This window comes from Ictalurus punctatus, chromosome 16 (genome assembly GCF_001660625.3).
Source record: "Ictalurus punctatus breed USDA103 chromosome 16, Coco_2.0, whole genome shotgun sequence".
Lineage (NCBI taxonomy): Eukaryota > Metazoa > Chordata > Actinopteri > Siluriformes > Ictaluridae > Ictalurus > Ictalurus punctatus.
In genome coordinates, this window is record NC_030431.2 from 7201398 (window position 1) to 7217058 (window position 15661).

General features: G+C 37.1%; 1 protein-coding gene and 1 long non-coding RNA gene across 2 annotated transcripts; both read right to left on the reverse strand.

Annotated features, from left to right (window-relative positions):
• Positions 1–1080: 1080 nt before the first annotated feature.
• LOC128635249 (uncharacterized) lies at positions 1081–5383 on the reverse strand. Its single transcript, XR_008398171.1, has 3 exons — positions 4160–5383; positions 2675–2749; positions 1081–1511 (listed from the first exon to the last, which is right to left on the reverse strand). It is a non-coding gene; the product is annotated as an uncharacterized LOC128635249 (long non-coding RNA).
• A 6122-nt stretch (positions 5384–11505) lies between these two features.
• Positions 11506–14596, reverse strand: LOC100304697 (interleukin 1, beta). Its single transcript, NM_001200220.1, has 7 exons — positions 14538–14596; positions 14317–14350; positions 13895–13973; positions 13627–13807; positions 13348–13515; positions 12788–12927; positions 11506–12074 (listed from the first exon to the last, which is right to left on the reverse strand). Exons 2-7 carry the CDS (start codon positions 14346–14348, stop codon positions 11832–11834), a joined length of 843 nt encoding a protein of 280 aa, NP_001187149.1. The 5' UTR covers positions 14349–14350; positions 14538–14596; the 3' UTR covers positions 11506–11831.
• Positions 14597–15661: the final 1065 nt, after the last annotated feature.

A 15661-nucleotide genomic window follows, 5' to 3' on the forward strand; every position in this document is an offset into this window, starting at 1 on the left:
CCATTATTTGTTACATATACATTATAGTGAAATTCTTTTTCCACATATTCCAGCTCATTAGGGAGCTGGAGTCAGAGTGCAGAGTTAGCCATGATACAGCACCCATGGAGCAAGTAGGGATAAGGGCCCAAAAGTGTCAGCTTTTCAGTGTTAGGGCTTGAACCCCCAACCTTCTGATTAGTAATCCAGAGCCTTAAACACTGAACCATCACTGTCTTCTAGAAGCTAGATACAATTTTAATAAAAATAATTAATATGTATGGCAATCAAGAAAGCCCAGTTAGATGTTATGGCTGAATTCTTGGAAATAACCAAAAATGTCCAGTAAACTAAATGTCCTGTAAATTACCAGTAATATAATTTGATCTCTCTACTTTAAGAAACCTTAAATATATCTTACCAAAACAGTGTTGTGTTGTTTTTTTTTATTTATTTAGGCTACATTCTAACTTTGTCACACTGTCTGCCTATGCTGTGTAAAGAGCCTGCTTAATAAACACAGCGATAGAAAGGGTCAGTCTGCCCAAAGGTGTCTAAAACCTTGCTAGATAAATATGCTATTCTTACAATTTGATCAAGTTTTTTGATAATTACATGTCATAGAGAAACAGACATAAGCCTAATCAATTTAGTCTGCAAAGAGATATCAGCTGTCAAAATGTCTGCAATGCTCCTGCCAGAGGTGGGTAGAGCAGCCATAATTTTTTACTCAAGTACAAGTAAAACTACTTATTTAAAAATAATTACTCAAATAACAGTAAAATTAATATTGTTAATAATTACTTGAGTAAGAATAATAAGGTATCCAATGAGAAGACTACTAAAGTAGCAAATTACGTTTTCGGATCTGATTAAAATGAAGGGAAAATCCAAAATCACAGACTACATGGAGAACTGTAAATCACACCTCTCCTTGAAAGTCTGTTGGTTCTGTTTATATGCTATAAAACCTGGGTTCAAAATGAAGCAGCATATCTCAGTCCTTTGATGGGTACAATAAAACAGAACATGTAATTTTCAACACAAAATCTCACACACACACCCCAAAAACCAAACAGTTTCACAACAGTTGACTGTCTTTATTTTCACAACAAACATATCACTGTTACGAGGCGCTGACGGAGACAAGCGCGGGCGAGCGGAGAGATGGCGTGTGACTGAACACAGGACGAGAATCGACTCGGGACCGAGCAGGTAAGCTGTATATCAGGGACGTAGGCAAAAGCGTAGTGAGGGACGAGCGTGAAATCGAGCACCAGGGAAAACACTTCTAATGAAACCGGCTTGGTAATCAAACAGAGACGAGGCTGCTGAGCGGTTACTTCGCAAGCGGCTCATGCTAGGGAGGCCCTTATATAACCTTAGGTGTGTACAGGTGTTCGTAATCAGAAGTCCGGCGAACTCGAGCGCGGGTATGACTGGGAAGTGTAGTCCTCCTCCGCCACGTCCCTGGGCGGCACTACACTTTGTGAGCTACCGCGCCGATTTCGCCGTGTCGTAACAATCACCATCTGCATTTAAACAAGACAACAGAGAACAAAGTAAGAGACTATGGAACAGAACAGAAAAGAAAGTGTGTGTGTGTGTGTGTTCGGGGGTTATCCTCCAGGACTACCTCATACATGATATAAACTTATTGTTAAAACTACATATATTCAATAATATTTAACAGTAACGGAGGAATGACACCGAATGTAGCAAAGTAAAAGTAAATTTCTGCGATTAAAAATTAACTTCAGTAAGCTTAAGTATGGCCAGTTAAACCCACTCTTAAAAGAAATTTTTTTTTCTTCAAATAGTTACTCCAGTAAATGCAACTAAGTAAATATAGAGCATTACTTCCCTTACTTAATACATTTTTGCTTAATAAAAACACATTTAGACTACAGAACTGAGTTCACTGAATTAATTAGTGATTATTTCTCCACCTATGTTAGTGTGCACAGAGATCGACTGAAGAGGATCTTGTTTAAATGATTGACTTTCACCTCAGGTGATGGGACAGGAAGGAAATCTTTAAAAATGATTTCCTTTGTTTTCACTTTTGAGCAGACTTTCAAATGCTAGGATTTTATGTCTGGTAGATATAATGCAATTGTGTGCTTTCAAGTTAGTGGCAACAGTTGGGGGAAGGCCCACATTTCAGGTGTCCACAAGCTTTTGGCCAAATGTTGTACATGCAAACATTTTTCAGTTCCTGTTTTGTATTTTTGTTTTTCAGCTACTGTTTCGAAGTTACCGTTAAATTTCACCATGTATTTTAACGTTTTTCTCAGTTTTTCTCACACATATAATTCTGTGTATGTGTTATGGTGAATACACACATGAGGACTGAAGATAAACAGGATTTAGTGAAGGAAGCTGGGGTGTATGGGGAAAGGAGTGTGATATGTCACAAGGAAACCCACCATGACAGTATGTGGTGGTTTCTCTTGGTAGTCCACTTTCCACTCACTTCTCAAAAACAAAATGGAAGGTTAATAGGCTACTCTAATTTGCCTTAAATGTGAGCATAAAGCCACCTTTCCACCGAAATTACAAGGAACAATTAATCCCAGTTAGTTAGTGTGTGTGTGTGTGTGTGTGTGTGTGTGTGTGTGTGTGTGTGTGTGTGTGTGTGTGTGTGTGTGTGTGTGTGTGTGTGTGTGTGTGTGTGTGTGTGTGTGTGTGCAACCTTGCCATCCAAAGTGTATTACTGCTTTGTGCCATTAGTTCTTGGGAATCACTCTGGATCCACTATGAATCTGACCTAGGTAAAGTGGTAAATAAAGATGAATAATTGAATTATTTCACAAAATAAAAAATGTTTCAGATTAAAAATCTCATGACTCCAATACATAAATATATTCGTAGGTATATTTACATATTTTGCTTAATATTTAAATAGACGGATTATACTAATAAAAATTTATTATAATGGTGGTGGTGTAGATGTTAATGTGCTTATATGACATAAACAATAAGTATTTACTGAAACTCTTCCAAATGTTATTTTGAACAGAATGTGCTGCACATTTAAAAAAAAAAAAAAAAACAGTATTTGGCAGGCAGAAGCAGAATGAAACGGTCTTTACGTGACTGAAACAATAACGGATGTAGAGTTTAGCAGGTCATGAACTTAAGTATTATATAATTGTTTTTTAAAATGCATGTTGTACGTGACTTATGTGAGCTTCTGTTTTTGCTTCCAGAAACTAGTAACTAGCACGCACGCACACGCGCACACACACACACACACACACACTTACTTATCTGACTATCCTCATGAGGACATAATTATTAATGCAGCTAATTGCTAATGCTATGCCTACACCCAAACATAACCCTATCCATAACCGCAGTAACCAAAATAAAACCTTTTGGTCCTTTATTTATTTATTTATTTATTTATAATAAAAGCTTCAGTTTTTGTAAAAGAGCACTTTTGCTCATGGGGACCAGCCAAATGTTCAAGGTCAAATGGTCAGATATGCATATCTGTGTGGGGACACTGGAGTTACTTGGATTCCCACCACTTGGATTCAGCCCATTCCCACCAAATAATTTACTGGACTCCACATATTAAGTATAATGTTCACACAACATATTTAGTCATGAGCTCAAGTAACACAGTTTTAGAAAGATTTTAGAAAAGAATAGTAAACTGCCTATTTAAAAGTGGAACTGGAACTGAAAATGAATCGTACATAACTCCAGTACCCCAAACCAATATCCAATTCAATTCCTTTCAATTTAATTCAGTGAAATTTTATTTATATAGCACTTTTAACAGTAGGTATTCTCACAAAGCAGCTTTACAAAAAAAAAAACACATTTAAAATCTATATTTAATGAGCAAGCCAGTGGTGCCGGTAAAGGGTAAGGAACAACTCCCTGAGATGAACAGTGAGAGGAACCAACCTCAAAAGGGAACCCATCCTCATCTGGGTAATGCTGGATAGCATGATTAAAAATAATTGATCTTCTATAACTGTTAACTGAAACAGTTAATTGAATTTGAGTATGAGTAGCAGAGTCATAACTTTTAACAGAGTTTTAAATTTACGTCTATCATATCCAAGTGAAGTTATTCACTATTCAATGATTAAGACTAAACCTGAATATGTTTTTGGATTATGTCTCTGTCCTGTTTGCAACGATTAATAAAACCATTGAGTACCTGCACTTGCATCCTCAATAGTTTCCTGACAGAATAGTTAGCTTCTCCATGGATGTAGAAGGAAGCGACGAGTGGTGCCAAGGGCTAACAGCACAGGTCTGCTCCATTGAAGAGCCAAACCCTCAGACTCACCCACTGTGGACAACTGGTTACAGTGGAGTAAGCAGGTTTGAGAACAAGCCCACCAACAGCTAGAGTGCACAGCCCAACAAACAAGAGTTTCTCCTGAAGAGGAGACTGAAGGGAGAAACCCCTCAAAACAAAAAACAACTGAAAGAGGCTGAGGTGTAACATATCTAGACGTAAATACCAGAATATAAAAGCGAAATTCTAAATTCTCATCTCATATCCATCTTTTGATCTCAAATGTCTTTGGTGTATAGCACAAACAAATGAACTGGCCTTGTTCTTCCAATGTTTTTGGAAGGGGACTGTATAAGGTGCTACTCTCTCATATAAAGTAAGGATGATGTCAAAGGTTTGCAAAATCATAATACTTATACATTGACTATTTTATACATACATGTCCAAGTACATATGAGTTTTTAGTAATTCTTTAATGCAGGTAATGCAATGAGTTTGTAATGAACCATCACCCAACAGATATACACTCTTAGAAAAAATTAGGGCTAAATTTTAAAGGGTTCTTATATCAGCCTTATATGGAAATAAGTGCAGTCAAGGGTTAAATGCGTGTTTTAGTTTTATGATTTAAATATCTGACTCCAATACAATTAATTAATTATCTGACTCCAATTAATGATAACTGTTAACTTATTTTTATGATTCCAGAGAATAATTTAGCTAGTACTAGAAGTGTAATATCTCAGTGTTCCGATTGTGTTTAATCTAAAGGAGTTTCATGCTAAGCTTTCATTATAAAATGGCATTCCTCTGTCAGAGGCTTTTATATAGCCTACAATAAACAATTATATTGTTAGCTTAGAGGTTTATATCAACATGCAAGCCTTAGCATTTTAATACGCAAGTATTAGCATTTTAACTTAGCTTGTCAGAGGTTGCCTTCAAATGTGTTGTTGGAAACTCAGAAGCAAAGACCAGGAGACTCAGATAACGCTTCAGCAGGATTCATTATTGTAGAACATCAGGAACATCAGTCTACAGGTCAGAATGTGCTGTCTTGCACTGCAGTCATCAAGTCTAAAAGCAATGAGCTGTACATTGTAGTTTAATATACATTTCAGGGGGAAGTGCTTAGGGGTGGAGACAAAGCACTCAGGTGACAACCTTAAACAATGTATGCAAAGGAAGTAAACAGTTATAGGAACCCGCCCCAGGCTCTGTAGTTTCATCAGTCCTAATCCAATCAGCATAACTATAAAACTCAGACAACTTCATTTTCATAGAGATAAAGAAAAGTCAGGGCGCACGGTGGGTTGGTGGTTAGTGCATTCGTCTCACACCCCCAGCTTTGGGGGTTCGATTCCCACTATGGCCCTGTGTGTGTGGAATTTGTATGTTCTCTCTGTGCTGCGGGGGTTTCCTCCGGGTACTCCGGCTTCCTCCCCAGTCCAAAGGGTTATGGTTAGGCATGGTAGGCTGATTGGCATGCCCAAATTGTCTGTAGTGTGTGAATGTGTATGAATCGTGCAATGGATTGGTACCTTGTCCAGGGTGTACGCTGCGTTGTGCCCCATGCTCCTGGGGATAGGCTCCAAGTTCCCCATGACCCAGTAAGATAAGCGATATAGAAAATGGATGGATAAAGAAAAGTCCATGTTGCATTTACACTACAATGGTCACCAATTCAAAGAATAGGACAGGGGCACCAAGAGCAAATGACAAAAGGTGTTTTACCAAGCCTCAGTTACCATTATTTTAAATTTGTATTCCCACAGAGTCTAACATAATAAAACTTTAGCTTAGGAAACTATTTCTAATAACCATATAAATCATACAAGCCATGTACTTTTAATGCAACATACTTTCTTACAGAAGAACTACTGAGTATTTGGAGATAAAGTAAAGAATGGGTTTATTGCACCAAATCACAAATGAAGGATATACAGAAAATAGAAACAAAGAGAACTTACAAAGTTGATGGTCAGGATCATGGACATAGAATGTGTGCTGGTAAAGCATGGTAAAAAAACAAACAAACAAACAAAAAAAAAAGTATTGTGCCAAGCATACCTTTTAATACCCCTGAGCCTTTTTAAAGTGAATCAATGACCAGAGTGCTAAATGAACTTTTCATGGCAGGGTGGACCCAAAAGCTGGCTAGCTCACCCAAACTGTATGTATATATAATGCTATATGGTTTGATTGTATTTTGCCTTAAATTTTGGAACCAAATCAATTCCTATAAAATGTTAGTAGTGACAGTGTTTTGTATTGGAAGTTTTCTCCAAAACCCTTTATTCTCCTCCACCCTTCAGAGTTATGGCTAGCAGAATAGGGTTTTCCTTCTGTACCAAGACACTTTTAAACTTGTCACATATAGTGCACTTCAAATTGCTCACCATGCTCTGTGTGAGGAAGATGGGAGTGTGTCAGTGCTCATGGAATTGGTTTCATCTCACACCAGAGCAAAGTAAGAATACATGCATATCCATTAAGATATAATGTTTTGAACCACACATTCAATCAAAATCTCCAAGAAGAGCTCCTGGTCAGTGAACTCCATGGACTGAACACTTTGAGTGTGCTTCAGCCTCTGCAGAGTGATTAAAACATTAGCAATGTGGTGCATGGTAAGAGGCTCCTTGGTGACCTTGATAGGTCGACATCCTCTTCACAGGTCACATCTGCCGCTCTATGAAACACCAGAGTCCATAGTGAGCTCTGGTGTTGTGAAAAGAAACATGAGTAATGCTCATGTGAAGTGAGCTGAGATTTTACAAGTCTGTATCCATGACATACCACGGCCAAAGGATTAGAGCAGTCCAGCTCGTCAAAGTCCAGGTCATTTGGATCAAATCCACAGTCACAGTCAGTGTAGCTGTAAAAAGGGAATGAATTCATGAATTCATTTTATTTCTTGACAAAGCATAGTAAAAATGATTTGATTCTCTCTAATCCCTACAGTACCTGTATTGCTTGCTACACAGGGTAAAAATGGGAAAATAATATGCATTGTTGCAGAATAGCAACAAATATATCATGCTTAAAAAACATCCTGATAAGTCTTATTTAACTTAGAACAGGCTTTGGCTACCAGCATCAGGTCAGAAACCTTTCCAATCTCATCAACAGAACAAATGTGCTTTACAACAACTTGTCTAGTTGGAAAATGTCAAAACATGTGGAGAGATATATTCTTAAAATTGCTATTCTTAAAACAACTTATCCAGGGAGCTTCTACTACTGGACAATCAAAATGACCTGGCTGGCTGAACACCTTCACAGACTTAGTACTGACTTAGTATTATTATAAGAATCTAACAGTGTTAAAGAACAAAATTAGATGTTATATTAACTTTTATTCAATCAATGAGTCAATCAAAGAAAGAATTAATTGAATGACTCAATCAGTCAGTCAGTCAGACATTCTTCCTGCAAGCTTCAGATCTTTTATACATGCATATAAATCCACAGAATACATAGTGGTTAATGAGATCAGATTAGAAACTGGAATTTGATGTTATGCTTGTGAGACTGTCTTTCTGGCTGTTGAGATGCTAATAAATGCAGTCTTGTGTTTGTTCTGCCATATTTATGCGCGCTGTCTGTGAAATTCACTCACATGGAAGCTGGTGCCACCATGGCATGTTTAGGGCAGGACTTTGTAACCAGTGGTTTGTGAACACCTCAGGGAAAATTAATAATATCAAATTAAGTTTTAAGTTAAATTTCATAAATATATAAATGTAAATGAGAGTGTTAGCTAGCTTATTCATTCTTCATGGCCAAAAATGTCTTCATCTTTACAAGTCCTTAAAATGGACAGGTATGTTGTCAGTAACAGAAAATGACAAGAGGACGACCATCCAAGCACAAAAGAGACAATAAAAGTGATGTAAGTAATCTGAACCAGAGTAATCTGGTTTTTGCTTTGTCATTATGAGGTATGGAGTGTAGATTGATGTAAAAATAAATAAATAAATAAAAATTAAGCATTTTATCATAATGCTGCAAAATACCAAAATGTGGAAAAAAATGTAGGGGTCTGAATACATGCTGAATGCACTGTAAAATATAAAGACATATAGTTATAATGTTCTCAGTAGTCTGCTTCTTTCTTTAAAATGAAAAGAAAGCACGAGTAAAAAAGTGTTCCACCTGATGATGAACTGGCAGGCCTTCATATTGCAGTGTGTGATGTGCTTGTTTTTCCTCATAGTTATCAAATGCTCATTAAGGATCGCAGGACATTATCAGTTTAAAAATCCTAACATGCAAACTTTACTTAAGATGACATTCCAAAAGTGATTCCAAATTGAATCATATGAACAAGACTAAGTAATAAAATAATTATATTTTTTAATGTATTGCAGCTGAAAAAGCAATGTTAACTATGGGTTCTGGGTTAGTCCACCTCTCAAAGTGTTAATCAGGAAAGTTAAATATTTACTCCACTGAAACTAGGTCACATACAAAGTTCTATGGTCTTAGAAAAAGTAAAGATAATGTCAAAGGTATGCACAATCATATTTCTTATGATGAAGGTAACACTATTTCAACAATGACCATTTTATACGTATATACACGTACAGAGTTTTAGCTAATACTTTAAAGAATGCGATACTTTAATGAGGCTGGTGTGGCTGCAGACTTTCAATGGATCAGGAACCACACCTGTTTAATCACTAGTAGTTGTAGTTTCTGCTTGGTTGGTTTGAAAACCTGAAAAAGATAAGATTAGACACATCCCTTATATGAAGAACCATTAAGGGTACTCCATTTTCCATTTTATTCCAAGAGAGTAACAAAAAAATACGTATTACAATTTTCTTCTGTAATGTCACTCATTATAGAAAGTTATACTTAATGCAAGAATGGGATGTTGTAGCCTCTCAGCTTTGGTTTGTTACTTTCCTGAAATACAAAACTTTCCATAAATGAGTGCAGTGAAAGTTTGAAATTGTACAACATTATGGATTTTCGGAATTTTCTGTAATATTATGGCCTTGAAACTATGTGTAAAGGCATGCCATTCAAATTTTCTGTTTTATGCAAGCAATTATTTCATAAGCAATTATGTTCAATAATGGAACATTGTCACATTGTCACACATGCCAACAGTATATATATATATATATATATATATATATATATATATATATATATATATATATATATATATATATATATGTTAGACTCTTATTGGATTCATTATATTTAACCCAAAGTTGTTCAGCAAATTGATAGAATATATTCATGATGATAAATTGACAAGGAATTTCTGATATGCTAAATGATATTGCCATGCTGAGGATATCAATTAATATGTCACATCATGCAATCAGGAACTGTGGTATAATTCCTGTTCATGCAATGTGACCTAAACTTCACATGTATGTTCAACGATGGGACACAGGCACATAGCAATAGTGTTATAAACCAAACTTTTTAACACTCCTCCTAGGGTTCATCCGATCCAAACCAAATCTGGTCAATAAGATGTCAGAATATTCAAATAGTACACATACACCCATCAGCCATAACATTAAAACCACTGAAAGTTGAACTGAACGACAATCACAATTTGGCCCTTACTCACGTCCTTATGCTTGCCCATTTTACCTGCTTCAACTTCGAGAACTGACTGTTCACTTGCTGCCTAACATATCCCACCCCATTCACAGATGCCACTGTAACAAGATAATCAATGTTATTCACTTCACCTGTCAGCAGTTTTAGTATTATGGCTAACTCTCTGTGTGTGTGTGTGTGTTTGAGGTGTTTGAGGGTGTGGAGGAAGACTTGAGAGGTTGGCTCCGGGTCCGCTTTTATTCACACTGCACTTTTCAGTGCACTTTGAAAAACTCAACAAAAAAAGAGTACGGCCTTAGCTACTGTACATTTGAGTTCAAGTTCATGCTCTGCTGCGTGTGTGTGTGTGTGTGTGTTGCACACTCCACCAGCTAGATCACTCACTCTATCTCTCTGGTTACAACCGTCAATAAAAGCACAAAGAAACAAGGCACAGTTGAGAATTATCACACGTTACCTGCCAATTCAACCCAATTCCTCTCTGTCTGATGCTTGACAACACTCCCACTGCCACGTACCCCCACAGCACGACTCAGGCTGGCTGCATCCAGCCTGCAGCTAACCCCCACTAAGGAAGAAACTTCTGAAAGCCAGCCAGTTCCAGGAACTGCCTAACCCCTTTTTTGGTCTTGCGTCTCAGGCAGGCCTCAGTCACCCCTGTCTTATTAATTTGGGGATGCACCTACCAATGGCCCAAGTGGAAGCCCAGGTATTGTACTTCCAACTATCCAACTGCACACTTCTTTGTGTTTGCTGTGAGTTTCACCCATCTCAAGGACCTCAGGACAGCTCTTGTTGTGACAGATGTTGTAAGTGCCACTGTAAATCATTACTATAAATAACAATGTCATCTACATAAGCAGTGGTATAAGCATTGTGCGGGTGGAGTATTCTGTTCATGAGATATTGAAACATAACTGGGGATCAAAACAAACCAAATGGAAGGGTCACAAAGCAGTATAACCCAAATGGAGTGGAAAAGGCAGTTTTTTTAATTCTCGAATAATTTCACTGTACATTGTGGCTCAAAGTTCACGTGTGTTCAGTGATGTTTCATAATAACACCCACATGCTAATACTAGCTGTTGAAACAGACACTGCTGCTCCCTTGGTGCTTGGACCAATCAATCTCAATATTGTTTTTTTTATTGAATCAGTAGCTTTGCGCATCCATCCAGCCATCCATCTTCTGTACCGCTAATCCTACACAGGGTCGCTGGGAGCCTGGAGCCTGTCCCAGGTGACTCAAAGGGACACCCTGGATGGCCAACCCATTGCAGGGTGCAATGACACACACTACTGACAATTTGAAAATGCCAATCAGCCTAGTAAGTCTTTGGACTGGGGGAGGAAACCAGAGTAAACAGAGGAAACCCCCATGCAAACTCTGCGAAATTGGGGGTAGGCAGGATTCGAACCCCCATCCTTAGAGGTGTGAGGCAAATTTGTTACATTGTTTAAAAAAAATAATGTTACTATTTGCACTTTATGTATTGCTGGCCATTAATTATATGACAATGCAATTGCTCTCCTATCAGGCATGAAATGTCTGACATTTATCTGCAAATCAGTACAAAGTCAGTGTAGTGCATCTACACCTTGAGCCTAAATTACTTAATAGTTTACTAAATGGTTTCTCATCTTTATGCAAATCCCATACACTGCCGCATAATTGACAAAAAGATATTTTATTAGACTTTTAAATATGACAGTAAATTAAATTAATGAAATCAATGCAATATTTTAAATAAATAAGTTAAATAAAAACCATCTCATAGTGATTATTGAGAAACCACAAACAAGCACAGAGCAGTCACATATCTCACAAAATAAAATTTTAAATAAAAATACATAATTCTGAACTCATCTTGTGATAATCTTGAAACCACAAACAAGCACAGAACAGTCAGGTATCTCGAGCAGAGATAAACATAAAATGAGCCTCCGGATTTACACTTGTACCTAGTACATACTTTCTGGAAACTGGTTTTCTGAATCAGATCTCATTCTGAGAGACTACAGTCTCATCATGGAGTGTGAACAGCTGGAGGTGACTGGATTGCTGCTTACACATTTGCACTGGCTTATAGTCCTCCTTTGAGGTGGTGATGAACCAGCCCGGGTATTTGACCGACTCGAAGGTGTTAAGGGAGTCACCAGTGCCGTTTCTGAAGAAAAGGAAGCGTTCCATGCCATCATTCTCCTGGATGGACTTCAGTCTCTCTTTGTCTTTTACCTCCTACAAAAGAATGAATGCATTACTTTCATAATAACCATTATAAGTTAGTGTTCTCTGATTTTCACTGCATCAGACATTTTGGCTCTGTGTAAAAAAAACTATTATATCATATCATATTATGCCTCTCTTTGTACTGAATTTGTTTCTAGTCAGTAGGATAAAGCTTCTAATTGGGTGATTCCACAATTGGGACACTGTTAGTGTCCTAACCTCTACAGCACCTCTACCTCTACCCACTATAACTACACCTTACCCTGAAATTTAATTCTTCAAATACTTAATATATTATTTCTTTTGCATTAATCCATGTGAATATCATGCTTGAAGCATCCTTTACATGAGTCATCCATTATAGTTTAGGAAATATGTACATTTTAGTCACATCCCACCACATTCTGTCAACCCTGTACCCAAACACATTCACTTCTATTAAATATTAAATATGTTCTTTAAGGCACATATTCAACAGGACACTGCACCATCTGAAATTCCTGAGAATAATGGGAGGAAGAAAGTTTCATTTTAAAGAGTTACAGTGGCTAAATGGCACCTCACTGAAATCACGCTATTACGGTTGACTCCTTTACCAGCTCTGTGCTTTGATTGTATTATTCTTTGCTTGTTAATCACTTTTGTGGAAAATAAAAACCTGTGCGAAGTGACCACTTTTAAATGAATCAATGGCATTGGTTAAAATGGTTATGTTTACATACCTCTAAGCCAAGAAAAGGAGTTTCATTCTCCAGTGTGCATGAGAGAAAGAGATTGGTCTTTACAATCCCCAAACATACAGGCTGTCCTTTCGTGTTTTCTGTGCAGTTTGGTGGAGTGTAGGCCGAGAGGTTGAACCATGCTGTTGGAAAACAAACAAACAAAAAAAATCACTTTGGTTAAATGTCAATACAGATTAGAGGGTTTTACAATAGACAAGCAAGCAAAATAGATGCAGCTGCTAGAAAGAATTAGGCTCAAAATATATGATGGTTGAGAAGTGAGAGTGACAAGTCAGGACTTAAAGACCATAGAGTAAAGTTATAGGCAGATGGATAGAAGACAGAATAAATAGCAGGAATTATAAAGAGATGCAGATTATGAATGTGCATGTGAAAAAATTCAGCAAACTATCACAACAGTAGTGGTAGAGCCCAGTTTAGCACCTGAAGGATGTCTTTATCCATCTGCTATGCTATATGCCTTGATTGAATTTGTCTCAGGTTTTGGAACCATTACTATACATTTTTAGTAGAGTAAGTGGTTTGTAATGTAAGTTTACCTTTATTATCCTTGTTTCCACCCTTCAGAGTAAAGGCCAGCAGAATAGGAAGCTTTTCCCTCTGCACCAAAGCCCTTTTAGACTTGTCACATATAGTGCACCGCACAACCTTGTCTTGCAGGCTGTAACTCTTGGATTCAGTGCACTTCAAATTGATCACCATGCTCTCTGTGTGAGGAAGATGGGAGTGTGTCAGTGCTCATGCAATCAGTTTCATCTCACACCAAAGCAAAGTAAGAATATATGCATATACATTAAGATATAATGTTTGAACTGCACCTTCAATCACATTCTCAATGAAGACATTGAAAAGTTCCTGGTCGGTGAACTCCGTGGACTGAATATTTTGAGTGAGTTTCAGCCTCTGCAGAGCGATTACAACATTAGCAACTTGGCGCATACTAAGAGGCTCCTTGGTGACCTCGATGCGGAGTCCTTCGTGCAGGTCACATCTGCCACTCTGTGAAACACCAGAGTCCACAGTGAGCTCAGGTTTTCATATAGTGAAAAGAAGGTGAAAGTTTACAAATCTGTATCCATGACTTACCATGGCCAATGGATCAGAGCAGTCCAGCTCATCAAAATCCATGGCATCTGAATCAAATCCACAGTCACTGTCAAAGGACCTGATAAAAGGGAATGATTTCATGAAGGACTGTGTTTATTTCTTGACTCAGCTTAGTAAAAATTCTCCAATTATCTCTTATCCCTAACTGTATTGCTTGCTACACAGGAATATAAATAATATGGCATCACAATAGGTGTTGTGCAGCAGAACAACAACAAAAATACCATGCCAAAAATAAATAAATATTAAAGAAATAAATAAATCATCCCAATAAGTCTTGGTCAATTTAAGTTTAAGTTAAGGTTAAATGAAACTTCATACTAATCATACTAATGTCACAAGATATTGCCCACATGACAACATTAGCTTATTTTATTAATTACTTCCAAGACAAGACTTACCTTTCCAGCGTTAACAAATCTTTGTCATCCATTTCTAAAAAAGAAAAGAAAAGAAAAGAAAAGAAAAGAAAAAGAACCAAGTTATGTTACTTTTAATTTTAAAAATCAATGAATAAATCAAAGAATCAATCAAATAATGACTGACTGGATCAATCAGACCGACATTCATTCTGCAAGCATCAGATTTTCTACACATGCATAATAATTCACAGAATACATACCAGTGGTTAATGGGCTCGGATTAGAAACAGCGATCTGAAGTTGTCCTTATGAGATTGTCTCTTTCTGTCTGTTGAGCTGCTAGTCAATGCAGTCTTGTGTTTGTGCTGCAGTATTTATGCGTGCTGTCCGGGAAATTCATGCGGAAGCGGGAACGGCTACAGAACGCAAGTACGTCATCGGGCATTTCTTTTTGACATCCTTTAGGGAAATCCAGAGCCCTTGAGAGAGGGAGAGTTGCGCCAACGGAAGTTCAAAATCACTTGACCGTCACGTGATTCATGTAGACTTCGGATAGTTCCCGGAAGTTATATGCGGGCTATTTGAATGAATAGAGTTAGAGAGACATAACTGCGATTTTTGGTGATTTAAAATATTTATATAACTCATCGACATGTGTATGTATATATAGTTACATCAATGTTGTTTTAAAAAGTAATAAAATCCACTAATATTTGAGGATTAATGTGGTTAATTAGCGTTACCTGCCTCGTTAACATACCATGGTTAAAGACCGTGTTGCTGTTGTTTTTAATTATTTTTTTTATTTTAATTTTTTTATGTTCCTAAACTTGTAAGTTAGTCAAGGGCAATCAATAATGTCATCTTTATGACACATTCAAATGGATTAATGGACTAGCAGCAGCCGCATGATGTTAAGTGTGTTGTCTTAGAAAATCCATTACAAATAAGTGAAATGTAAAATTTAATTAAGTGAAATTAATCTTAATGTTTACAGCTCTTATGCACCCCTGCATTTATTTAAATATACATTAATAAATAATATATTCAACTTAAAAACAACTTAAAGCACATGCTCATACACAGTCATATAAATTTTTGTATTTTGACTTTTGCTATACAATTAGTTACATGGATTTATAAATACATTTCTAATAAACTGAAAAGCATGTCAAGCATTTTGTCTGTGTCCTTTCCTCCATGTTGTCCTTGTATAGTGTCCACCATGGTTTGCTGTGCTGCATGGGGATACTCCAATCGCTCAGAGAAAGGAGTATGAATGGATGCTGTCCCCAATGACATGGAGAGGATCAAATGAGCAGGAGCAATCTAAATATAACAAAACATTACAACACCGAAAATATTTGTGAGGTAATCAGACTCA

Coding starts and splice junctions, on each gene's coding strand:
- LOC100304697 (NM_001200220.1), bottom strand. CDS start 14,348: ATGGATGACAAAGATTTGTTAACGCTGGAAAG. Junction 13,808..13,894: donor GCTCTGATCCATTGGCCATG/GTAAGTCATGGA, acceptor GGTGTTTCACAG/AGTGGCAGATGTGACCTGCA. Junction 12,928..13,347: donor TGGAAACAAGGATAATAAAG/GTAAACTTACAT, acceptor GTTTTCCAACAG/CATGGTTCAACCTCTCGGCC.